At 43.6% G+C, this 26,489-nt stretch overlaps 1 protein-coding gene and 1 pseudogene across 1 annotated transcript; both read left to right on the top strand.

Moving 5' to 3' along the window:
- Positions 1-1,213: 1,213 nt before the first annotated feature.
- LOC136151732 (ubiquitin D-like) lies at positions 1,214-3,436 on the top strand. Its single transcript, XM_065913106.1, has 2 exons — positions 1,214-1,297; positions 2,555-3,436. Exons 1-2 carry the CDS (start codon positions 1,277-1,279, stop codon positions 3,023-3,025), a joined length of 492 nt encoding a protein of 163 aa, XP_065769178.1. The 5' UTR covers positions 1,214-1,276; the 3' UTR covers positions 3,026-3,436.
- Positions 3,437-11,974: 8,538 nt separating this feature from the next.
- LOC136151199 (protein C19orf12 homolog pseudogene) lies at positions 11,975-12,426 on the top strand (annotated as a pseudogene).
- Positions 12,427-26,489: the final 14,063 nt, after the last annotated feature.

Raw genomic sequence — 26,489 nt, 5'->3', positions numbered from 1 at the left:
CGCTAGTAGTAAAGAACCTGCCTGCCAATGCAGGAGACACAAGAGACGTGAGTCTGATGCCTGATCAGGAAGATCCCTTGGAGGAGGGCACAGCAAACCACTCCAGTATTCTTGCCTGGAGAATCCCATGGACAGAGGAGCCTGCAGTCCACGGGGTCGCAATGAGTCAGACACGACTGAAGTGACTTAGCGCGCACAGACCTGAGACTTTGGGAAAAGATAGCGATTAATTTGGAATGTTCGGAGGATATATCAAGAAAATTCCCTGAGGACACACATTTATGTATTCCCTTTTTGTCCTAATCCAAATCTGAAGAGCCGGGGAGCAAATAGCTCCTAGTGAATATCCAGGAGTAAAGGTTAGGAAATGGAGGCACTGTGGTGTGAAAGAGATGTGTGATTGTTTTCCATGTGGAAATTGGTAGTCAGCTTTTGACTGTTGGATTTGGGTTGCTCTCAGGTAGTGAGTTTGGTTTGCAGATACCGTAGGAAGTGCTAGAAAGCTCAAGACCCAGGAATCTGAAGTTCTTTGTAAATAATATTTATAAACAAAATTTTCTGAGCCTGGAATACACTTAGGAATTCTCTCCAATCATATCATTTTATAGACCAGAAAACCAACATCCAGGGAAGTGAACAAATTTGCCCACGTTAACTGAGTGTCAGCCCTAGGACCGGAATTCATGGCTCTTCTCAGTCCAGAGTTATTTATCCCATGTTTTCTCTAGACCAGCTTCTCACATTCTGCTAAGCTAGGGTTAACAGGCTGCTCCTGGTCACATCACACATGGCAACTCTCACTGTCCTCTCCCGGGCACCCCTGTTCTCAGGAAGTTCTCTGACTAATGGCGGCAGCCGGCGGGGGTGGGGTGGGGGGCGGCCTCTTAAAAGCTAAGGGGAGGACCACCAGTGTTAAAGGTCTTCAAGCTAATGAGGGTCAGAGCTGCAGGCTGGAAGTCGCAAGTCAGGATTGGAAGTGGTGGGTGGTTAATCAGAGAAAAATTCTCAACAGAGAAAGACCATCCCATGTTTGGAACAAGGAGGGCAAATGGATTGGCTGACCTGAGAAGTGCTTGGTTAGGAGGTATTTTTGTTTATTGACTCCCCAGTAGCAAAAGTGAAAGTAAATTCAGCATACCATGCAAGAGCAAATGGTACAGGGAAGCTTAATAAACACAGCAGGCAGGCAGGGTATTTCCGGTTCAGCTGCTTATATAAACTGGAGGAGGCGAGGTCCTTTGCACTGTCTCCTGATTCTGCTCCTCTGGTTGCAGACATGGCAGCCACTGCCATCGATGTGAGTTGAGATTTGATACTAGGGGTGGGGGAAGGGAGAAGACCTCTGAGACATGGGAAAGGCTGAGGAATAGATGAGGGACAGTGCGCTGGGAGATGAAGTTGGGGGTTGCTGGGAAGACATCTGGAAGGGGAGGAGATGGGCATCGATACCTACTGAATGTGAAGAAAGTTCCTATAAAGAGTTCTTGGGCTCCTGAGTTCTCTTACATCAAGACCTTGCACTGGTCACACTTAGGGGTATATGATAGGAAGCAGGAGTGGGCTTTATGCTCAACAGGGCTGGCAAGCTTGAAACTATGAAAATATTGTCTTGATCCCTTTCTCTTTTACCCTGTTTAGGCCTCCAGGGCAATTAAACTTAAGCTTTCTTCTTTTCCCAAAAGAGAGGTTGACAGGATTCACTTATTTTAAGTTGTTAATGTCCTGTTACATTACCTTGTGTAAGACTATATTCTCTACAAAGAGAACCTGGAATGAGGGCCATGCTAGCACCGAAGAGTGACAGTTCAGTAAAGAAATCTCTGTGGCATCTGGACTGGGGAGATATTTTTGAATGAGGCCTGAAAGAAGTCCTCTGAGACTTTCCAGCTACAGCACAGGAATGAGATTACCAGTGTTGAGATTACTGAAGTAAGATTCAGAAGTAGTCCCTAATTTCTGTGAGTGGAGCCCCAATTTGATTAAAGGAAGAGATCATATTCTATAATGGGTGGATAGGAAAACATAGGAAATACATGTGGCCAAGTGATACTGAAAATAGGGACACTATAAGAAATGAATTATTATTACCAAAAAAAGTACTAACAGTACAGAGAAGATGTTTCCTAAACAGGGTTTTGATCTAAAGTAGTCAGAGTCATGGAGGACAACCCTATGAGTATTCCATGAGATTGTCAAGTCTTCGAAATTCCCTTTGAGAGGTGTTTATAAATCCTAGTGTACATTTTCAGATGTTTTGTTTTTGACATCTGACAAAGTTTATCTGGATAGGAGACAGGTAAATGAGGTGGGAAACCATTGATAACATTTTGGGGATAGATAAGAGGTATGGTTACAAAAGAGTAAGGCTGGTTTTCTTACATTATAACGTAGTAATTTCAAAAGACAAGTTTGAAACAAGGGAAGGACACGGTTTGTTGTAAAGGATCTGGAGAATCAGACTGGCAGTGAATGGGGTAGCGATGAAGGAGTGGGCACAATGGGTGTAGAAGAGGACAGACATTCTAGAACTGTCTCTTGGCCTTTTTTTGTCCAGGTGACTGTCCACTCTGAGCAATGGAGACCAATGTCCTTCATTGCCCATCCGGGAGACAGAGTGAATAAGATCAATGAATATGTCCGGTCTAGGACCAAGGTTCCCGTTCAGGAACAGGTCCTCCAGCTGGGCTCGAAGACCCTGAAGTCCCAGAGAACTCTGTCATCGTATGGCATCGACAAGGAGACGACCATCCACCTCACCCTGAAGGTGGTGAAGCCCAGTGATGAGGAGTTGCCCTTGGTTTTGGTGGAGCCGGGTGATGAGGGGCAGAGGCACGAGCTCCAGGTGCGAAGGTCCAGCTCAGTGACCCAGGTGAAGGAGATGATCAAGATGAAGACCGCTATACCCCCTAAGAAGCAGATTGTGAACTGCAATGGAAAGAAACTGGAAGATGGGAAGATCATGGGAGACTATGGCATCAAAAAGGGCCATATACTCTTCCTGACTTACCCCTGCATTGGCGGGTGACCATCCTGCAGATGGAGAGATAGGAGAAGCAAAAGATTTCGGGTGGATTGTGATGAAAGACTAGAATATTTCTAACCAATTGATTCTTTCATTCTAGCAAGATCGAATATTGGCAAAATTGTGTATATTTGATATGTTAGAATATATTAGAATTTGAAGGCCTATTAGAGATGATATTCAATGACAGTTGCAGTTTCATCCTGTCTTGGTTCTGTCTGATTCATAGAAAAACTCCTATTTCTTTTCCCAATCAACATGATAGACCACTTTAGGTTGTGATCCATGTTCTTCTAATTACTGTGTTGCATCTATATTTAGCTCAGTGTTTCTCTCTCATATGACTCAATAATCATTGAGTCACACTGACTCTCTGCCTGTAGACAATAGTGAAATGATTTATTATGAAGTGATTTCTTTACTGTGACATAATGTTAATAAAATTTAGAAAAAATAAACTACTTCCCCTCTCCTTATTTAAAGCTGTTTGTTATGAAGTGAAACTTGGCACCATGCCCCTTCTTACTCTCTGGTTCCCACACCCAATTAAACCACTCTTATTCCTGGGGATGATGGTGGTCATAGCAAGATATTCACCTTGGGGATCTCGAGATTTTATGCCTCTAGCAGGGGCTCCTTGGGAATAGATATACTTTAGGTGGGAACAAACTTTCAGAAAAGTGAGTGAGTGTTAGAGCAGTCTCTGGCCTGCCTGCCTGAGGCTCTGTCAGGACTTCTCTGGTTAGGATGTGGGGGTGGGGGTTGATTTCAGGATTGACCCCAACACTCTGCCCATAGTCTGGCTAGTGGAGCTTGTCCCTCTCTGTGTCCTCCATCTCCCTCCCTTCCTTTCTTCCTCCATCTCATTTCTCCCTCGTGATCACCTGTATGTTTTCTCACAGCCTGAAACGTGTCCACCCTCTTTCCCACTAGTCTCCTCATCTTTATAACTGTCTCAAGAACCACCTCTGGTAGAAGTGCTTATGAATGTAACCCCACTCAGCGTAGATGTTGCTCATTGCAATTATGAGTCAAGTGCTCTGGGGTGGGCACTCTTAACTTGTTAGGAGGGCATTTGCTTGTACTGATGCCCTACGATGAGAGACTAGAGCTTTTCTTTTTTTTGGATGGAATCTCCTACACGGCTGAGTCTATGATTTGATTGTCACTTAGGGATATGTCTGATGGCAGACACCATGGGGTCTTCCATGGTCTCTTCCACTAGACTGGAATATTCGTACATCTCTTACCAGCAAATGAGCTATTAACTGGGAGATATAGTACCCCTGAAGATGAGAAAGTCCCTCCCAAAATCACAGTTTTTTTCATAATATCAGGAGAAAGCCCAAAGGCCAATGCTCCCTCACTAAACTTGCACAGATAAAGGACATGGGGGTTTTCCCTACAGCACGTGAACCTTTCCTGATGGGAGGAAGGGAACTCCCCATTAACTGTGGGCTCCTTAGGGACAAATGTTGCAGATTCTCATGGAGAAATGAACAGCATGAAGGCCAAAGTCTTTACACCAGACATTCCCATCCTTGGGCCCTGGGTAACATGGCCCTCCTTCCCTCCCTGACTGATTCACTGTGCTCTTGCCTGCTCCCAAATCCCTCAGGAACCTCCTCGTTGCCCCCTCACTTCCTTATTCCTGAGGGTGGAGAGCAGTTGGTTGAGGGCAGGTGAGTGACAGTGCAGAAAAGAGAAATGAACTTGCCTGCCACTGGCTGTAGCTGTGCGTGGGTTGCAGGTAGCTGCAGGGGAGGGATCCACCGAACAGTCAGACAGCTCTCATGTGGGACCCACAAGTGCCCACCACTTTCCTGCGACTGCCCCTGGTCCTGAAGGGGGAACTCACAGAAGGATTGGAAGGACGACACACACAGGGTGATGTATCCCTTACAAGCAAAGGGATGGCAAGTGCGGAGGGGAAATGGATGGCAGCACACACATGCTTAGGTGTCCATTGGAGCTCATTTACAGATCTGAACCCTTAGTTTAGGAAGACAGCCATGTATAAGGATACCCTAGTTGATGTATTTACCAGAAAATTCTATGAGGAAGATAGAATTTCCCTCCTAGATATGAACACACTTGGGTTCTATAAGATAAAGCGTCCAAAGGTCATAGCCACTGAGTGGTCCTTTGGACATGTACTCAGCACCTTGCTGAGTTTGCTGTTTGATTTCCAAACCAGTACTCTTTTGCTGCTTCCCTCTTTCTGGTGTATTCCTAGGGGCCAAAGTGAAAGTAGAAATCTAAACTTCCTCTCATGTGATAGCCCTTCAGATATTTGAAGACTGATTTCTATTTTGAGCCTCCCAACCCCCTTCTTTGGAAGCATGTAAAAAAGTGCCTAAAAATAGATGAAATGCTCCAGGTTAGTATAACCAACATGGGGTAGATCAGAACTGACACCTTTGTTTCAGGGGCTCTACTATAACCCGAATAATACATTCAATATAGTGCAGACTACTGAATTTTAATCTGTGGTGGGTCTCTCTTCCAGGGTATGTCCAAAGTCCATGCCACTCCTGCTTACCATCTAGTGTGACGATCACGAGCAACACAGATGGGCACAAGTATAACAGCATTTAAATGCAGAGACACCTGTGTGGAGGAAAAAACATTAGTCAGGAGACCTGAGTTTCATCTAACAGAACCGCCTTGGTCCAGTGATTTGATGATTTTATAGTCATACTGGAGATGAATAAATGCAAGAGATGACATTCAGGCTTATAGACCCGTGGTTCTAGAGATGCAGAGTTATAAAAAGTCAAATCACCTAATTCTGTGATTACGTAGAAACACACTAGTTCAGACAGACAAACTTTAAATCTCTCCGGGCCAATCCCCAATCCCTGTCCTGCTGCAGGACTTCCTCTTTCCAGATCAACCTCAACCTGATCTGAGCTTTTCTGCCTGGACACTGGTGAGGTTTCAGAATCCCCCGATCCTATTGGACAGTGGACTCGGGGAGGGTGGGGGGAAGCCCTTTGCTGCTGTGCTTCAGCCCAAGATCACAATCTTGTCTTCTCAACTCAGGGACAATAGAAACCTGGAAAACTATCTGAAGGGAGAAAAGTCAGGTCAAGGTTTTCACTCAATTCCATCAGGCATTCTTCCACCTTCATACTTATTCTGTGTGTTTCAGAATATATGTCTTCCCCACACACACACGAAATATGCTTAAATAAGTATTAGGTTTTCCAACTTGATTCTCTCTCTAGTGAGAATTTAAAAAAGGAGAACATGATGTATGTTAAAGTTTTTAAAGTACTGGAATGAGTTCTCAGCTCCCATTACTTTCATTACACGGACACTTCTGTAAAATCATATTCTCCAGGTAGAAAGAGCTGGAAGTAAAATGGGATCATTTGAAACCTGTCAGGGAGTGAAGGTACACGAAAGGGTCACTGAAACACAGTAAACGAAGATGAATATCTGGCATTTCTGCAGACTTTTTACGTTGAACTTTAGGAGGAACTTTTAGTAATCACTCTCAGAAAAGGGGAGAGGGGTGTGTAGAAATGTCCTGAGTCTTTGGAGGAGGGCAGAGATTAATCTGGGAAGTTAGGAGATCAGGGTAAGGAAAACCTTCCAGGAGAACACACAGCTTATGTACTCCCTTGTCCCGATTCAAATCCAAAGACGCACGAGTAAGAAGCGCCTTAGGAAGATGTGAGATGACACTAGTGAGTCTCCAGGAGGAAAGGCCAGGAAGTAGAGGAACTATGGTGTGAGAGTGGATGTGTGATTGTTTTGACATCTGGAAGGTGGGAGTCAGTGTTTGACTGGTGGTTCTGGGTAGTTCTCAGGTAGTGGATTTGGTTTGCAGGTTCTCAGACAGGAGAGGAAGAGTGCTAGAAAGCTCAAGAGTCAGGAATCTAAAGTTCTTTGTAAGGGACAGTTTATTAAAAAGTTTCTTGAGCCTGAAGACCTTTAGGAGTTCTCTCCAATCATGTCATTTATAGACCAGAAAACCGACATCTCGGGACATGAACAGATTTGCCCAAGTTAATTCAGCAGGTGGTGTCCCAGGACTGGAATCATGTCTCTTCTCAGTGCAGGGTTACGTGTCTTATGTCTCCTCCTTCACACATTCTGTCAGGCTGGTGTGAACAGGCTGCTCCTAGTCACATCACCCACAGCAACTCTCACTGTCATCTCCAGGGCACCCTTGCTCTCAGAAAGACCCCTAACCATTGGCAGGAGGAGGAGGGGTTGTGGGTCGGTAGGGCTCTTAAAAGCATTGGAGAGGACCACAGAGTGTTCAAATTCTTCCAGCCACTGAGGGTCCAGGACTACATAAAAGTCAGGATTGGGAGTGGTGGGTGGTTAAGCACACAATTTCCAACAGAAAAGGGTCATCTCACATTAGGAACGAGGAGGGCAATGGATTAGTTGCGCGGAGACATGCTTGATTAGATGACATTTCTGCTTATGGAATCTGCTGTAGAGAAAGTGAAAGCAATTGTAAGAAAAAAGGATCCAGAAAATCCTGACACACACAGCAGACAGGCAGGGCATTTCCAACTTAGCTGCTTCTGTAAACGGGAGGCCAGTTCCCTTGCTCTCTCTCCCGTTTCTACTCTCTTGAGCGCAGAGATGGCTGCCACCCGTGGTGTAAGTTGGGATCTGATACTGCGAAGGGCAAAGAGAGAGAACCTCAGAGATTTGACGGAGCTCTCAGGGGTACATGAGGGACATTGCTGGGGAGATGGGGTGGCCAGGAAGACATCTGGAAGTGGAGGAGACAGGCATGGATACCTACGCAATGTGAAGTAAGTTTCCATGAAGAGGACCTGGTTGTTGGGCTCCTGAGTTCTCTGGTATTGAGACCTCTGCCATGGCCACTGGTAGGGTATGTGGTATGAAGTGGGAGTAGCCTTTGTGCTCAGCAGGGCTGGCAAAACTTCAAACTATGGAAACACTGTTTTGATTCCCATTTCCCTTATCTTGTTTAGGGATCCAGGGCTCTTAAACCTCCTTCTAGTCCCCAGAGAGAGGTTTACATAACTCTATTATCCTATATTCTTTATGACCTGAGCTGTTAACCTCGTAAGACTATAAACACTCAAAAGGAACTCTGCATCAGGGCAATGCTTAGCACAGGAGAGTGAGACTTCAGGAAAGAAATGTGGCATCTAGATTAGGAAGATATTTTTGAATGAAGCCTGGAAGAGGTCCTCTGAGGCAGTCCAGTGACAAGTTAGGTATTAGAATTCCCACATTCAGAATTTTGAACTAAGACTTAGACAGGCCGCCTACTTTCTGTAAGTGGAACCCTGACTGGATTAAAGGAAGAGATCATTTTCTGCAACAGGTAAATTTAAAAACACAGGAAATACAGATGAGCAAGTGATATTGAACATAAGCATGCTAAGTCACTTCAGTAGTATCTGACTCCTTGCGACCCCATGGACTATAGCTGACTAGGCCCCCCTGTCCATGGGATTTGCCAGGAAAGAACACTGGAGTGTGTTTACATGCCCTCTTTCAGGAGATCTTCCTGATCAAAGCCAAGCCTCTTAAGTCTCCTGCATTGGCAGAAGGATTCTCTCTCTCTCTCTTTTTTTTTTTTTTTTAATTAAAGGATAATAGCTTTACAGACTTTTGTTGTTTTCTGTCAAACCTCAATATGAATCAGCCATAGGCATACATATATCCCCTCCCTTTTGAAACTCCCTCCCATCTCCCTCCCCACCCCGCCCCTCTAGGTTGATACAGAGCCCCTGTTTAAGTTTCCTGAGCCATACAGAAAATTCCCATTGGCTATCTTTTACATATGATAATGTAAGTTTCCATGTTACTCTTTTCATACATCTCACCCTCTCCTCCCCTCTCCCCACGTCCATAAGTCTATTCTCTGTGTCTGTACAGGGCATTGCTGCCCTGTAAATAAATTCTTCAGAACCATTTTTCTAGATTCCATATATGTGTGTTAGAATATGATATTTATCTTTCTCTTTCTGACTCACTTCACTCTGTATAACAGGTTCTAGGTTCATCCACCTCATCAGAACTGATTCAAATGCATTCCTTTTTATGGCTGAGTAATATTCCATTGTGTATATGTACCACAACTTCTTTATCCATTCCTCTGTTGATAGGCATCTAGATTGCTTCCATGTTCTAGCTATTGTAAATAGTGCTACAGTGAACAATGGGATACATGTGTCTTTTTCAACCCTGTTTTCCTCAGGGTATATGCCTAGGAGTGGGATTGCTGGGTCATATGGTGGTTTTATTCCTAGTTTTTAAAGGAATCTCCATACCATCTTCCACTGTGGCTGTATCAATTTACATTTCCACCAACAGCGCAAGAGCATTCCCTTTTGTCCCCACCCTCTCCAGCATTTATTGTTTGTAGACTTTTTGGTGATGGCCATTCTGACTGGTGTGAGGTGATATCTCCTTGTGGTTTTGATTTGCCTTTTTCAAATAATGAGTGATGTTGAGCATCTTTTCATGTTTGTTAGCCATCTGTATGTCTTCTTTGGAGAAATGTCTATTTAGGTCTTCCCACTTTTTGATTCAGTTGTTTATTTTCCTGGTATTGAGTTGTATGAGCTGCTTGTATATTTTGGAAATTAATCCTTTGTCAGTTGCTTCATTTGCTATTATTTTTTCCCATTCAGAGGGTTGTCTTTTCACCTTGCTAATAGTTTCCTTTGCTGTGCAAAAGCTTTTAAGTTTAATCAGGCCACATTTGTTTACTTTTGTTTTTATTTCCATTACTCTAGGAGGTGGGTCATAGAGGATCTTGCTTTATGTCATTGAGTGTTCTGCCGGTTTTCCTCTAAGAGTTTTATAGTTTCTAGTATTACAGCAGAAAGACTCTTTACCATTAGTGCCACCTGGGAAGCCCAAATATTGAACATTATTGTTGTTGTTCAGTTGCCAAGTCGTGTCTGACTCTGCAACCTCATAGACTGCAGCACACCAGGTCTCTCTATCCCTCACCATCTCCTGGAGTTTGCCCAGGTTCATGTCCATTGCATCAGTGATGATATCCAACCATCTCATCCTCTAATGCCCTCTTCTCCTTCTGCCCTCAATCTTTCCCAGCATCAGGGACTTTTCCAACGAGTCCAGTATTTCAGTCATCTGATGTGAACAGCTGAATTTCAACTTCAGGATAGTATTCCAACAAGTATTCAGAGCTGATTTTCCTTTAAGATTGACTGGTTTGATCTCTTTGCTGTCCAAGTTCTTCTCAGGAGTCTTCTCCAGCACCAGAGTTTGAAGGTATCAATTCTTTGGTGCTCTGCCTTCTTTACAGTCCAGTTCCCACAACTGAATGTAACCACTGGGAAGACCATAGTCTTGACTATATGGACCTTTGTTGGCGAGTAATGTCCCTGCTTTTCAACACACTAGGTTGTCATTGCTTTCCTGCCAAGAAGCAGAGGTCTTCTGATTTCATTGCTGCATCACCATCCACAGTGATTTTAGAGCCCAGGAAGAGGAAATCTGTCACTATTTCCACCTTTTTCCCTTCTATTTGCCATGAAGTAATGGGGATGGATGCCATAGTCTTAGTTTTTTTAATACGAGTTTTAAGCCAGCGCTTTCACTTTCTTCCTTCACCCTCATCAAGAGACTCTTTAGTTCCTCTTTGCTTTCTGCCATTATAGTGGTATCATCTGCATATCTGAGGTTGTTGATGTTTCTCCTCCCTATATTGATTCCACCTATATTGAACATAGTGTCACTATAATACATGAGTTATTACTATAAACCATTGGGACATTAAAAAAGAAACTAACAAGACAGAGAATGCATCTTCTAAGCAGGATTTCCTTGTAACATATTCAAGAAGGAAGCCCTGAGAGCATTTCATTAGGTTCTCAAATCTGAGAAACTCTCTTTGGAAATGTGGTGTACATCTTTGGATACTTTGTCATTGTATTTAATTTTTAAAAATATTTTAATTTTTAAAAATATTTTTAAAAATTTTTTTAATATTTTATTTAATTTTTAAAAATTAAAAAAAAAAAACACCAGGTGGCTTCCCAGGTGTTTCAGTGGTAAAGAAACTGCCTGCCATAGCAGAAGACACAAGAAATCCAGGATCCATCCCTGGGTTAGGAAGATCCCCTGGAGAAGGAAATGAAGACACAGTCCAATGCTCTTGTCTGGAAAATCACATGGACAGAAGAGCCTGGCAGACTACAGTCCTTAGGGTTGCAAAGAGTCAGACACAACTAAGCACATGTGTACATGCCCATGGACACACACACACACACACACACACACACACACACATGCAACACACACAGTGTCTTTACAATGTCATGTTACCTTCTGCTGTGCAGCAAAGTCAATCAGATATATGTGCACATGTAGCCTGTGTTTTTTGGGATTTTCTTCCCATCTAGTTCACCACCAAAGCACTGAGTGGAGTTCCCAGTGCTATACAGTAAGTTCTCATTAGGCATCTATTTTATACATAGGATCAATGGTGTATATATGTCAATTCCAAGTTGCAGTGGATCTTAACATCTGACAAACTTTGTGTGGATAGGAAGTAGGCAAATGAGGTGGGAAATCATTGAAATATCTGGGGATGGGTACAAGGTATGATCACAAAGGAATAGGACAGTTTTTCTTGCCTTATAACCTGGAAAATTGCAAAGAAGGAAGGGATATAGCTTGTTGTAATGGGTGAGGAGGATCAGGCAGGCATTGAAGCGTGGGAGCAATAAGTAGGGGGAATAAAGGGTGCAAATGGTAGAAGACACTGTAGGTAATTGTCTTCTGTCCTCCGTTGTCCCAGTGAATGTCCAGTCTGAGCAAGGGAAATTAAAGGGCTTCGCTGCCCACTCGGAGGACAGAGTGAAGAACATCACTGACCACATCAGGTCTGAAGACCAGTTTCCTGTGAAAAACAAAGTCCTTCAGAGGAGTTCGAAGACCGTAAAACCCCAGAGGACCCCCAGAGGATCCCAAGAAAATGGGGCCTATGTGCCTAGCATTGACGTCTCAGTGGAGGACATCATGAGGTTGTTGTGCTCCATCTCTGAGAAGAGGAAGATGAAGGCGGCCTTCAAATACTCCTGGTTGGGTGCTGTAGTCGCCGGGACTGTGGTCTTTGTGGGTGGTTTGGTGGGCGGTCCACCACGAATAGCCGTTGGGGGAGCCCTCAGGGGTCTGTTAGGTGCATGGATGACGGGGGAAAGTTTAAGCCAGTTCCTCAGACCATAATGGAGCTACCGGCTGACGAACAGGAGAGGCTGTTTATCAAAGCCATTGCCATCCTTAGGCAGCTGCCTTGGACAAAGGTCGAGCACCTGACCATGCTGGTCATGGGCAGTGAGACCCTGCAGGAGCAGCTGGTGGATATGCTGAAAAACTATTTTAGCAAGGAGTTGGGATCAGAAGTGAAGCAGGACAAGTAGGCCTCTACCCTGGGAAGCAGGGTCCATTTGGATGATTTCAAACTTGTTATGCTTGATGTATAACTGATTTGCAATGTCGTGTTTTTTTGTGCGGTACAGCAAAGATCATTTACTTTTTCTGACATAGCACTGCATTGATGGATGACCATCCTGGGAGTGCAATAATACCAGTAGTAAAACACCGTTTACTGCTTTTATTCTTACTCACTAATCACATCCTTTGAAAAATTCTCAAAATTAATCAGAAAGATAAATAGAACTCAAAGAGTGGACAGAGTAGGGAGGAAACTTGCAGAATATTTCTAGCTCAGATTCTTTGATTCTAACATAATTGACTAAATGGCAGAATTCATATAATATAGACATAATATACTATAAACTAGTAAATGAAAATTTAAGGCAAATTAGAGATAACATTCAAGGAAGCTTGCAATTTAATCCTTTCTTTGTTCCCTCTGATTTATCTCAAAATGTCTATTTCTTTTCCATCCGACAAGATAGTAAGTTTTAGGTGGGGGTTTCATGTTTTACTTATATTTGTATTTGCATCTATGTTTAGCCCAGTTCTTCATCTGTCATATCAGTGAATAAACATTGAGCCAAAAACACTTTCTATTTACAGAGAAGAGTGAAATAGTTTACTACAAAGTGAGGTAATTACTTACTCTGACGTGACTGCAGGCTTATTCATAAATAATTCAGAAATTCAATTACACTATGTCCTCTTGACTTTTTAAAAGCTATTTGGTATGAATGGAACTTGGTACCAAGCCCCCTGTTATTCTCACACCCACTTAAATGGTTCTTATTTCCGGAGATGATGGTGATCATGGCAAGATATTCACCTTGGGGATCTAGAGATTTTATGCCTCTGGTGGGAGCTCTTTGGGAACAGGTATGCTGGAGGTGGGAACACATTCAGAAAGGTGGGGTATTGAGGAGCAGTCTCTTTCCTGCCTGCCTCAGGCTCTAGCAGGTCTGCTCTGGGTTGAGTGAGGGGGGTGGAGACTGATTTCTTGGTTGACTCCAACACTCTGCCCAGTCTGGCTAGTGGAGCTTCTCCCTCTCTGCTTCCTCCATCTCATTCACTTCCTTTCCTCCTCTGTCACCACTTCAAGTCTCCCTCCTGATCATATATATGCTTTTCTCTTGACCCGATATATGTCCGTCCTCTCCCCTACTAGTCTCTTCCCTTCTTTACAATTGTCTCAAGAACCACTTCCTGCAGAAGAGTTTCTGAACGTAACACCACCCAGCACAAGCACAGTCATAGGTGTTGCTCATCAAAACTATGACTCAGATATTCTGGGGTGGGCGCTATTCAAGTGGGCAGGGGGACACGTGGTTGGACTGATTCCCTGAGCTGAGAGACCAGGGCCTATGCTTCTGGGTGGGGTCTCCTGCAGGGAAAAATCCATGATCCTCTTGTCTATTGGGGATACTCTGATAGCAGGCCACGGGGTCTTCCATGGTCTCTTCTAACAGCCGTGATCAAATGGTACATCATTTTAGCACATGGAATCTCTGGGGAGGGGGGGGGTTGTTGCTTGTAGCATCCCCTGAGGATGGGGAAATTCTTCCTCAAATCATGTATCCTCTCTTTCTTGGCTTAGAGAGAGCCTGAGGACCATTTCCACGAACACTAAACCTACATGTGTACAGATATAGACACTTCCCTAGAAGTACATGAACCCTTCCTGATGGGAGGAAGGGATCTCCCCCATTAACCACTGGCTGCTTAAGGACAAATCTTACAGATTCTCATAGAGAAGTGAACAGCATGAAGGATAAACTGACTGACTTTCCAGTGGGCGTTCCCATCCTTGGGCCCCAGGGTAACACTCCCCTCCTTCCCTCCCCGCCTGACTCACTGTGCATCTTGCCCTCTCCCCACACCCCGCCCCCAGGTAACTCTTCGCTGCCCCCTTCACTTCCTTATTCCTGAGGGTGGTGAGGAGTGGGTTGAGGGCGGGTGTGACTACAGTGTAGAAAAGAGAAATGAATTTGCCCAACACTGGTTGCAGCTGTGCCTGGGCTGCAGGTAGAGGTAGATGGCAGATCAATGGAACAAGCAGATGGCTGTCAGGTGAGACCTACAGGTGCCCACTACCTTCCTGCGGCTGCCTCTGGTCCTCATGCCCCATACAGCATGGGCCACGGCACCAGGTAGGCCAGGATGATGGCAGACCACACCAGCGGCTGCACAGTCCAGAGCCATCACCGCCAGGAGGACACACTCAGCCGAGCCCAGCGCCAGCGATGCACACGGCCGTGCCAGGCAGCCACCACGCTCCAGCCTCAGCGCCTGGTGGTGCACGTTGGCCAGCAGGGGTGGCACCATGCTCGTGGTGAAGCCCACCAGGGTCAGATGGCAGAGGAAGTAGTACACGGGCACACACTGCCCGCAGGACCAGCGCCGAGCTGCCAGTTACAATCAGGAGGCAGCAGAGGAGGAGGGCCAAGAGGACAGGCTGCAGGGAGGGCCAGTCGGAGAAGTCCAGCAGGAGGAAGTGCTTCTCTGGGCTGTGGTTGCCCTAAAGCAGGAAACTCGAGGAAGGCTGGGCAGACAACACACAGGGTGATGTGTCCCTTACAAGCAAAGGAAAACCCAGACCATGCGGAGCGGGGAGGGAGAACGGATGGCAGCACACACATGCTTAGGTGTCCACTGGAGCTCATTTACAAATCTGAACCCTTGTTTAGGAGGGCAGCCAAATATTAGTATACCCTAGTTGATGTATTTACCAGAAAATTCTATGAGGAAGGTATAATCTCCCTCCTATAAATGAACAAACTTGGCATCAATAAGGTAAATCATCCCAAGGTCATAACTAGTGAGTGGCCCTGTGTACTCAAGCCTGTTTGATTTCCAAACTAATGCTCTTTTGCCACTTCCCTGCTTCTGGTTGTACTCCTCGGGGCCAAAGTAGAAATTTAATCTTCCTCTCACATGATAGCTCTTCAGATATCTGAAGACAGATTTCTCTTTGAGCCTCCCAACCCCCTTCTTTGAAAGTGTGTTCTGCCTGAAAACAGCTGCAATGTCCCAAGCTGGTATAACCAACACTGGGGAGATCACAACTATCACCTCCTTTGTTTCAGCTGCTCTACCTCTATTAATACAACCCAATATACTGCCGACTACTGAATTTTAACCTGTGGTGAATCTCTCTTCCAGGCTGTGTCCATTGTCCATGCCACTCCTGCTTATCATCTAGTGTGACGATCATGAGCCATACAGATTAGCACATGTATCCAAATCTTCGCAGAGCACATCTGCAGCAGCCTTTAAATCCAGAGTCATCTGGGTCCAGGAAAGACCTTTAGTCAGGAGACCCAGGTTGCACCAGCAAAACTGCCTTTGACCAATGACTTGATATGAGGAAGTCACTTCATTTCCCTCTACCTCAATATTCTCATGTGTAAAAGGAAGTCTTTGAGCTAGATGGCCTCTGAGGTTCCTGGCTGTAATTTCATAAATACTTCTCATTTAATTTTTTTGACCACACCACAAAGCACGTGGGATCTTAATTCTCTGACTAGGGATTGAACCTGAAACCACTGCACAGGAAGCATGGGGCTTTAACCACTGGATCACCAGGGAAATCCCAATAAATATTTTTCAAACAAAGTAAAAGTGGATGCAGAAGCCTTTTAACCCTTGGTATGATGCTGACTCAAATTTCCTAATGATACAGAACCCATCATGGTTGATGTGATATATCAAAGTCAGATAGAAATCTTTCTACTGCATGGTCCCTGACAGGTAGCATTATAAGGATAGCATTTGAAAAGTCATATTCACTATTCTTAAATTATAAATTATAATCTTCTATTTTTATTGTTCAGGAAAGAACCTTCTTCCCCCAACAGAGCACATAGTTCTCCCGTTTATCTTCATTGCTGCTACTGCTAAGTCACTTCAGTCCTGTCCGACTCTGTGCGACCCCATAGACGGCAGCCCACCAGGCTCCCCCGTCCCTGAGATTCTCCAGCCAAGAATACAGGAGTGGGTTGCCCTTTCCTTCTCCAATGCATAAAAGTGAAAAGTGAAAGTGAAGTCCCTCAGTTGTGTCCGACTCTTAGCGACCCCATGGACTGCAGCCCACCAGGCTCCTCCATCCATGGGATTCTCCAGGCAAGAGTACCAGAGTGGGTTGCCATTGCCTTCTGCGAGTTATCTTCATTAGGCAGAGCCAATTATTAATGTGATTAAGAACAAGGAGGCAGGAGTCAATGTTTGGACAATGTGGGTTTGGTGCCATCTAACGGCAGAGTGTGGTATTGCATCTGGCATCCTAGACTCCTGACCTAAGACCTCGCGGTGGTCCACCCTGGTTATCAATCCTGTACCCTTGCTCAGAAAGATGATAATTATCATATTGTTATTATTAGGTTTTTATATAGTGATTATGATATCCCAGGGGTAAATTAAAGTAGACCACACATTTAATCTCTAGTACAACACTATGAAATAGATATCATTATCCTCTCCCAAAAGCAGAGTTTAAGTAGCAGTTGAACCATGTCAGATATTTGGACCCAAGAGGACTGGTTCAAGTCCTCACGGTCTCAACCCTGCGGTTGGATACAAATAGTGTCTCCCCAGCACAGGTGAGAAGTCTCAAGCTCTCAGTGAACATTGAGGAAATCATCACTGTCTAGAAATAATTTGATCCCCCAGTTGAAGGAGGTTTGCTTCCCTGAATTAAGAGCATCCTCCAGGAACTCCAAGGATCTTCTTGTTCCCTGGGAACAAGAAACAACAGCCTACCTGGAGGAAGTTTTGGGATAGCTCATGGGGTGTGTTCCTCAGTTCTCCACTAGATTTCAGACTCCAGAAGTACAGACCATAATGTTGCAGACAGTTGGCCCCTAATTAGTTCTATAAATGAATGAGTGAATGAGTGAATGTTTCCAAAGAATGTGTAAAGGGTTCTGGGATCCTAATCTCACAGTTGCTGTCTCCCGCTTTTCCATGGCAAAGACAACACCAAATTCTCTCGGGCACATGCTGATAAATAAGAACAAGGAAAAGCCTAGTTTTATTCTAGTCCCAACACAAAACAGCTTTTATTCAACATTTACACTGGCATCAGCACAACACAGCAGCATTAACTCTATTTTAATCCTAATCTTCATTTCGGCCTTCATGGACTAACGTTCTTGTCTTCTTGGCCTCCTAACTAGATTGTATCCTAATCTCAATGTAGATCCCTATTTTAAATTTACTAATCCTAATCGGATCATGAGAAATGCTGAGCTGGAAGAAGCACAGGCTGGAATCAAGATTGCCGGGAGAAATATCAATAACCTCAAATATGCAGATGACACCACCCTTATGGCAGAAAGTGAAGAAGAACTAAAGAGCCTCTTGATGAAAGTGAAAGAGGAGAGTGAAAAAGTTGGCTTAAAGCTCAACATTCAGAAAACTAAGACCATGGCATCTGGTCCCATCACTTCAAGGCAAATAGATGGGGAAACAGTGGAAACAGTGGCTGACTTTATTTTGGGGGCTCCAAAGTCACTGCAGATGGTGATTGAAGCCATGAAATTAAAAGACTAAACCCCCAGAGGCAGGAGGTAGGGGCCAGTGTGCAGGGTGGGGAAGCCTCGAAGTGCTGCCTCCGCAGCTCCTTCGCAGTGGAGGACTTCATAAAGCTGCTGTGCTCCGTCTCTGACAAGAGGAGGATGAAAGCAGCCAAAAAATACACCTGGAGTGTCATCTTGGTCATTCTGGCCTGCACCTTCTTGGGTGGTATCCTGGGCAGTTCAGCAGGAATACTCCTGGGAGGGATCATCGGAAGTCAGTTAGGCAAAAGGAAGAGAGATAGTTTAAGCCAATTTCTCAGATCGTGATGAAGCTACCTCCTGCCAAGCAGAAAAAACTCTTTAACGAAGCCACTGTCATCCTCAGAAGCCTGTACTGGAAGGATGTCAAGAAAGTTGACCATGCCGATCGTGCACAATGAGACCCTGCAGGAGCAGCTGAACAATTATTTCAGCAAGGAGCTTGGCTCAGAAGTGAAGCAGGACAAGTAGGCCTCTGCCCTGGGAAGCAGGGTCCATTTGGATGATTCTAAATTTGCTATGGTTGATGTATAATTGATTTGCAATGTTGCGTTTTTTTGTTTTTGTGTGGTACAGCAAAGCCCATTTACTTTTTCTGAGGTAGCACTGCACTGATGGATGACCATCCTTGGAAAGCAGGTATATCAGGAGCAAAAGACCGTTTATCCTTTCCCTTCTTACTCACTAATCACATCCTTTGAAAAATTCTCAAAATTAATCAGAAAGATAAATAGAACTCAAAGAGTGGACAGAGTAGGCAGGAAACCTGCGGAATAGTTCTAGCTCAGTGATTCTTTGATTCTAACATGATTGACTAAATGACAGATTTTCACATAATATAGGTATAAGATACTATAATAAATGAAAATTTAAGGCAAACTAGAGATCACATTCAAGTAAGTTTGAAATTTAATCCTTTCTTGGTTCCCTCTAATTTATCTCAAAATGTCTATTTCTTTTCCATCCAAAATACGGCAAATTTTAGATGGGGTCTCATGTTTTACATGTATCTATATCTGCATCTATGTTTAGCCCAGTACTTCATCTAACATATCAGTAAATAGTCATTGAGCCAAACTCACTTCTACTTACAGAGAAGAGTGAAATAGTTTATTACATAGTGAGTTGTTACTTACTCTGACATGATTGCAGGCTTATTCATAAATAATTTAGAAATGCAATTGCACTACATCCCCTCAACCTTTTTAAAGCTATTTGGTATGAATGAGGAGAAGGGGACGACAGAGGATGAGATGGTTGGATGGCATCACTGACTCAATGGACATGAGTTTGAGTAACTTCGGGAGTTGGCAATGGACAGGGAGGCCTGGTGTACTGCAGTCCCTGGGGTTGAAAAAGTCAGACACAACTGACCAACTGAACTGAACTGAACTGGTGAATGAAGTTTGGTACCAAGGCCCCGGTTATTCTCACACCCACTTAAATGGTTCCTATATCTGGGGATGATGGTGGTCATGGCAAGACAGTCACCTTAGGGATCTCGAGATTTTGTGCTTCTCATGGGGGCTTTTTGGGAATAGATGTGCTATAGGTGGGAGCACTTTCAGAAGGTGGGGTGTTGGGGAACAGTCTCTGTTCTGCCTGACTTAGGCTCTAGCAGGTCTTCTCTGGGTTGAGTTAAGGGGGTGGGGATTGGTTTCTGATTTGACCCCAACACTCTGCCCACAGTCTGACTAGTGGAGCGTTTTTCTCTCGGCCTCCTCCATCTCCTTCCCTTCCGTTCCTCCTCCATGTCACAATCTCATGTTTCCCTCCTGATCACATTATGCTTCTCTCTCAGCCTGAAATATGTCCACCCTCTCCCACACTAGTCTCTTCCCTTCTTTATAACTGTCTCAAGAATCACTTCCTGCAGAAGTGTTTCTGAACTTAACGAGCACAGTTCAGTTCAGTTCAGTTGCTCAGTCATGTCCAACTCTCCGCGACCCCATGAACCGCAGCACGCCAGGCCTCCCTGTCCATCACCAACTCCCAGAGTCCACCCAAACCCATGACCATCGAGTTGATGATGCCATCCAGCCATCTCATCCTCTGCCGTCCCCTTCTCCTTCCGCCTTCAATCTTTCCCACTATCAGGGTCTTTTCCAGTGAGTCAGTTCTTTGCATCAGGTGGCCAAAGTACTGGAGTTTCAGCTTCAGCATCAGTCCTTCCAATGAATATTCAGGGCTGATCTCCTTTGGGATGGACTGGAGGCAACTCCTTGCAGTCCAAGGGACTCTCAAAAGTCTTCTCCAACACCACAGTTCAAAAGAATCAATTCTTCGGTGCTCAGCTTTCTTTATAGTCCAACTCTCACATCCATACATGACCACTGGAAAAACCATAGCCTTGACTAGACAGATCTTTGTTGGCAAAGTAACGTCCCTGCTTTTTAATATGCTGTCTAGGTTGGTCATAACTTTCCTTCCAAGGAGTAAGCGTCTTAATTTCATGGCTGCAACCACCATCTGCAGTGATTTTGGAGCCCAGAAATATAAAGTCAGCCACTGTTTCCACTGTTTCCCCATCTATTTGCCATGAAGTGATGGGACCAGATGCCATGGTCTTAGTTTTCTGAATGTTGAGCTTTAAGCCAACTTTTTACTCTCCTCTTTCACTTTCATCAAGAGGCTTTTTAGTTCGTCTTCACTCTCTGCCATAAGGGAGGTGTCATCTGCATATCTGAGGTTATTGATATTTCTCCCAGCAATCTTGATTCCAGCGTGTGCTTCTTCCAGCCCAGCATTTCTCATGATGTACTCTGCATATAAGTTAAATAAGCAGGGTGACAATATACAGCCTTGACATACTCCTTTTCCTATTTGGAACCAGTCTGGTGTTCCATGTCCAGTTCTAACTGTTGCTTCCTGACCTGCATACAGGTTTCTCAAGAGGCAGGTCAGGTGGTCTGGAATCCCCATCTCTTTCAGAATTTTCCACAGTTTATTGTGATCCACACAGTCAAAGGTTTTGGCATACTCAATAAAGCAGAAGTAGATGTTTTTCTGGAACTCCCTTGCTTTTTCGGTGATCCAGCGGATGTTAGCAATTTGATCTCTGGTTCCTCTGCCTTTTCTAAAATCAGCTTGAACATCTGGAATCTCATGGTTCACGTATTGCTAAAGCCTGGCTTGGAGAATTTTAAGGATTATTTTACCAGCATGTGAGATGAGTGTAATTGTGCGGTAGTTTGAGCATTCTTTGGCATTGCCTTTCCTAGGGATTGGAATGAAAATTGACATTTTCCAGTCCTGTGGCCACTGCTGAGTTCTCCAAATTTGCTGGCATATTGAGTGCAGCACTTTCACAGCATCATCTTTCAGGATTTGAAATAGCTCAACTGGTATTCCATCACCTCCACTAGCTTTGTTCGTAGTGATGCTTCCTAAGGCCCACTTGACTTCACATTCTAGGATGTCTGACTCTAGGTCAGTGATCACACCATCGTGATTATCTGGGTCATGAAGATCTTTTTTGTACAGCTCTTGTGTGTATTCTTGCCACCTCTTCTTAATATCTCCTGCTTCTGTTAGGTCCCTACCATTTCTGTCCTTTATTGAGCCCATCTTTGCATGAAATGTTCCCTTGGTATCTTTCATTTTCTTGAAGAGATCTCTAGTCTTTCCCATTCTGTTGTTTTCCTCTATTTCTTTGCATTGATCGCTGAGGAAGGCTTTCTTATCTCTCCTTGCTATTCTTTGGAACTTTGCATTGAAATGGGAATATCTTTCCTTTTCTCCTTTGCTGTTGCTTCCCTTCTTTTCACAGCTATTTGTAAGGCCTCCTCAGACAGCCATTTTGCTTTTTTGCATTTCTTTTTCTTGGGGATGGTCTTGATTCCTATCTCCTGTACAATGTCACGAACCTCCATCCATAGTTCATCAGACACTCTGTCTATCAGATCTAGTTCTTTAAATCTATTTCTCACTTCCACTGTATAGTCATAAGGGATTTGATTTAGGTCATACCTGAATGGTCTAGATTCTTTAGACCTAAAGATTGCTTTAGGTATTAGGTATTAGGTGCTTTAGATATTAGACATCTCTGATGTCTCCATACAAATTTTAAGATATTTTGTTCTAGTTTTACTCAGAATGACATTGGTAATTTGATAGGGATCGCACTTAATCTGTAGATCGTCTTGGACAGTGTGGTTATTTTGACAATATTGATTCTTGCAACCCAGAACATGGTATATTTTCCAATATTCTTGTGTCATCTTCAGTTTCTTTCATCAGGATCTTATAGTTTTGGGAGTACAAGTCTCTTGTCTCCTTAGGTGGGTTTATTCCCAGGTATTTTATTCTTTATTCTGCAATAATATGGGGTTGTTTCTTTAATGTCTCTTTCTGATATTCGTTGTTAGTGTAGAGGAATTCAATAGATATCTCTGTGTTAATTTTGTATCCTGCAACTTAACCAGATTCATTGGGAAGCTCTAGTAGTATCCTGGTAGCAGCTTTAGGATTTTCTATGTATCGTGTCATGTCATATGCAAACAGTGACAATTTTAATTCTTCTTTTTCAATTTGGATTCCTCTTACTTCTTTTTCTTCCTTGATTGCCAGGACTAGGATTTCCAAAACTATCAACATGTTGAATAAAAGTGGTGAGAGTGGGCATCCTTGTCTTATTCCTGATTTTAGACTTAATGCTTTCAGGTTTTCACCATTCAGTATAATGTTGGCTATAGGTTTGTCATACAGAGCTTTATTATGTTCAGGTGTGGTCCCTCCATTCCCGCTTTCAGGAGAACTTTTTCTATAAACTGGTGTTGAATTTTGTCCAAAGATTTTTCTGTATCCATTGAAAGGATCTGATGGTTTTTGTTCTTTGCTTTGTTCTTATGCTGTATCACATTGATTGATTTGTGGATATTGAAAAGTCTTTGCACCCCTGGGATAAACCCGCTTGATCACAGTGTTTGATCCTTTTAATGTAATGTTGGATAGAATTGCTAGTATTTTATTGATTTTTGCATCTATGCTTATCAGTGATACTGGCCCGTCATTTTCTTCTTTTGCGGTATCTTTGGTTTTGGTGATGGTGGCCTCATAAATGGATCTTGGGAGTATTCTTTCCTCTTCAATTTTTTGGAATAGTTTCAAAAAGATACATGCTAGAATTCTCCTGTGAAGCCATCTGGTTCCCAACTTTTCTTGGGATTTTTTACATCATGTTTTCACTCATTACTTTATTCATTAGGAAAATGGACCAGTCTCTTTCTCAATTTTATTTTTCTTCTACTACCATTATCTGGCTTTGGTATCAAGGTATTCAGTTCAGTTCAGTCGCTCAGTCATGTCCAACTTTATGCAGCCCCATGGACTGCAGCACGCCAGGCTTCCCTGTCCATCACCAACTCTCGGAGCCTACTCAAATCATGTCCATCAAGTCGGTGATGCCATCCAACCATCTCATCCTCTGTCATCCCCTTCTCCTCCCGCCTTCAATCTTTCCCACCATCAGGGTCTTTTCCAGTGAGTCAGTTCTTCGCATCAGGTGGCCAAAGTATTGGAGTTTCAGCTTCAGCATCAGTCCTTCCAATGAATATTCAGCGCTGATTTCCTTTAGGATGGACTGGTTGCATCTCCTCGCAGTCCAAGGAACTCTCAAGAGTCTTCTCCAACACCACAGTTCAAAAGCATCAATTCTTTGGTGCTCAACTTTCCTTATAGTCCAGCTCTCACATCCATACATGACTACTGGAAAAATCATACCTTTGACTAGACGGACCTTTGTTGGCAAAGTTATGTCTCTGCTTTTGAATATGCTGTGTAGGTTGGTCATAGCTTTTCTTCCAAGGACTAAGTGTCTTTAAATTTCATGGTGGCAGTCACCATCTGCAGTGATTTTGGAGCCCAAAAAAACAAACTCCCTGTTTCCCCATTTATTTGCCAGGAAGTGATGGGACCAGATGCCATGATCTTGAGTTTTAAGCCAACTTGTTCACTCTCCTCTTTCACTTTCATCAAGGGGCACTTTAGTTCTTCACTTTCTTCCATAAGAGTGGTGTCATCTGCATATCTGAGGTTATTGATATTTCCCAGCAATCTTGATTCCAGCTTGTGCCGCTTCATCCACCCTGACATTTTGCATAATGTACTCTGCATATAAGTTAAATAAGCAGGGTGACAATATACAGCCTTGATAGACTCTTTTTCCAATTTGGAACCAGCCTGTTGTTCCATGTGCAGTTCTGACTGTTGCTTTTTCATCTGCATACAGATTTCTCAGGAGGCAGGTCAGTTGGTCTGGTATTCCCATCTCTTGAAGAATTTTCCACAGTTTGTTGTGATTCACACAGTCAAGGCTTTGGGGTAGTCGATAAATAGAAGTAGATGTTTTCCTGAAACTCTCTTGCTTTCTTGATGACCCAGTGGATGTTGGCAATTTGATCTCTGGTTCCTCTGCCTTTTCTAAATCCAGCTTGAACATCTGGAAGTTCACAGTTCATGTACTGTTGAAGCCTGGCTTGGAGGATTTTACATTACTATGCTAGCATGTGAGATGAGTGCAATTGTGCGATAGTTTGAACAATTTTTGGCATTGCCTTTCTTTGGGATTAGAATGAAAACTGACCTTTTCCAGTCCTGTGGCCACTGCTGAGTTCCCCAAATTTGCTGGCATTTTGAGTGCAGCACTTTAACAGCATAATCTTTTAGGATTTGAAATAACTCAACTGGAATTCCATCACCTCCACTAGGTTTGTCCATAGTGATGTTTCCTAAGGCCCACCATCAAGGTACTGCTGCCTCATCAAAAGGGTTTAGCAGTGTTCTGCCCTCTTCTATTTGAAAGAAGGTATTGAGAAGAATTGGTTTTAATTCATCTTTAAAATTTTGGTGGCATTCATTTCAAGACAATGTAGTCCCGAGCTTTTCCTTATTGGGAGGCTTTTGGTTACTGATTCAATTGCCTTCCTTGTTATTGCTCTGCTCAGATTTTTCAACTCATCATGATTTCAGACATAATAGGTTATATTATATTGCTAGCAATTTATCCATTTCCACTAAGTTGTAAATTTGTTGGCATATAATTGTCCACATTCATGCAACACAGAAGTGAGCATCCCCGTGTTCAGAATATTGAATTAAGACTTAGACATACTCCCTACTTTCTGTGAGTGGAACCTTTATCTGATTAAGGAGGAGATTATATTCTATACTAGGTGATATAAAAACAGAGGAAATAAAGGTGAACGAGAGATATTGAACATACCACCACCAGAATATGTAGGTTGTTACTGTATAGCATTGGAACATTAAAAGGAAATTAACAGCACAGTGAATATGTGTCCTAACCATGATCGCCTTCTCACATAATCATGGAAGACAACCCTGTCAGTATTACGCTAGGCTGTCAAGTGCTAGAAATTCTCTTTGGGAGTTGTTTGGAATGTCAAGTACATCTTTGGATGCTTGGTAGCTGTATATACTTTTGACACTTGACAAAGTTTATCTAAACAGGAAACAGGTAAATAAGGTAGGAAATCATTAACAACATTTTAAGATGGGTAAGAGATATGGTCACAGAGGAATATCACTGCTTTTCTGACGTTATAACTTTGAAAATTCAGAGAAAGAAGCACCACAGATGGAAAGGACAGACATTGTTGCAAAGAAAGTGGAGAAACAGACTGGCAGTGAAAGGTGGGAGCTTTAATTAGGCAGTGGCACAAAGGATGTAAAAGGGGGCAGGCATTCTAAGGAACAGTCTCCTGGCCTTTGTTGTCCAGGTGAATGTCCCTTGTGAGCCAGTGGGATGCACGACCTTCAAAGTCAACTTGAGACAAAGAGCAAAGAACATCACTGAAAATGTGCGGTCTAAGCCCAAGGTTCCCAAGAAGGACCAGGTCCTCCAGCTGAGCTCAAAGACCCTAAAGTCCCAGAGAACTCTGTCATCGTATGGCACTGACAAGGAAACAACCATCCACCTCACCCTGAAGGTGGTGAAGCCCAGTGATGAGGAGCTGCCCTTGGTTCTGATGGAACCTGGTGATGAGGGGCAGAGGCACAATCTCCAGGTACGAAGGGCCCTCTCAGTGGCCCGGGTGAGACAGTTGTTTCAGACTCGGAGAGCTGTAACCCCTAAGAAACTGTGGCTTGTTGAAAATGGATTTTATTGACTGAACTTGAAGCACAGTACGAAGACTCTTGCCTGCACACATGTCAAGGGACTTTTTGCCCATGTTTTATTCTAAGAGCTCTATGCATAAAGCATTATAGGAGAACCTTTACTCAATTCCACATGAATTGTTGTGAATGGGAGTGAGATAGAGATCCTTTTTCATTTTTCAGCATGCAGATTCCCAGTTTTCCCAACAAGATTTAATAAAAATTTGGTTTCCCCATTGAGAATTCTTGGCTCCTTTGGGAAATATGAGTTAACTACATTTGCATGGGCTTATGGAGAAGGAAATGGCAACCAACTCCAGTGTTCTTGCCTAGAGAATCCCAGAAGTGGAGGAGCCTGGTGGGCTGCCATCTAT

This window comes from Muntiacus reevesi, chromosome 20 (genome assembly GCF_963930625.1).
Source record: "Muntiacus reevesi chromosome 20, mMunRee1.1, whole genome shotgun sequence".
Taxonomy (NCBI): domain Eukaryota; kingdom Metazoa; phylum Chordata; class Mammalia; order Artiodactyla; family Cervidae; genus Muntiacus; species Muntiacus reevesi.
The sequence above is the reverse complement of the archived record's forward strand: the minus strand, read 5'-3'. Positions and strand labels throughout refer to the sequence as shown.

What these genes read in the sequence shown, in the direction of transcription:
- LOC136151732 (XM_065913106.1), top strand. Translation starts at nt 1,277, where the DNA reads ATGGCAGCCACTGCCATCGAT. An exon ending in TGGCAGCCACTGCCATCGAT is followed by an intron (nt 1,298 to 2,554) that starts GTGAGTTGAGAT and finishes TTTTTTGTCCAG; the next exon opens with GTGACTGTCCACTCTGAGCA.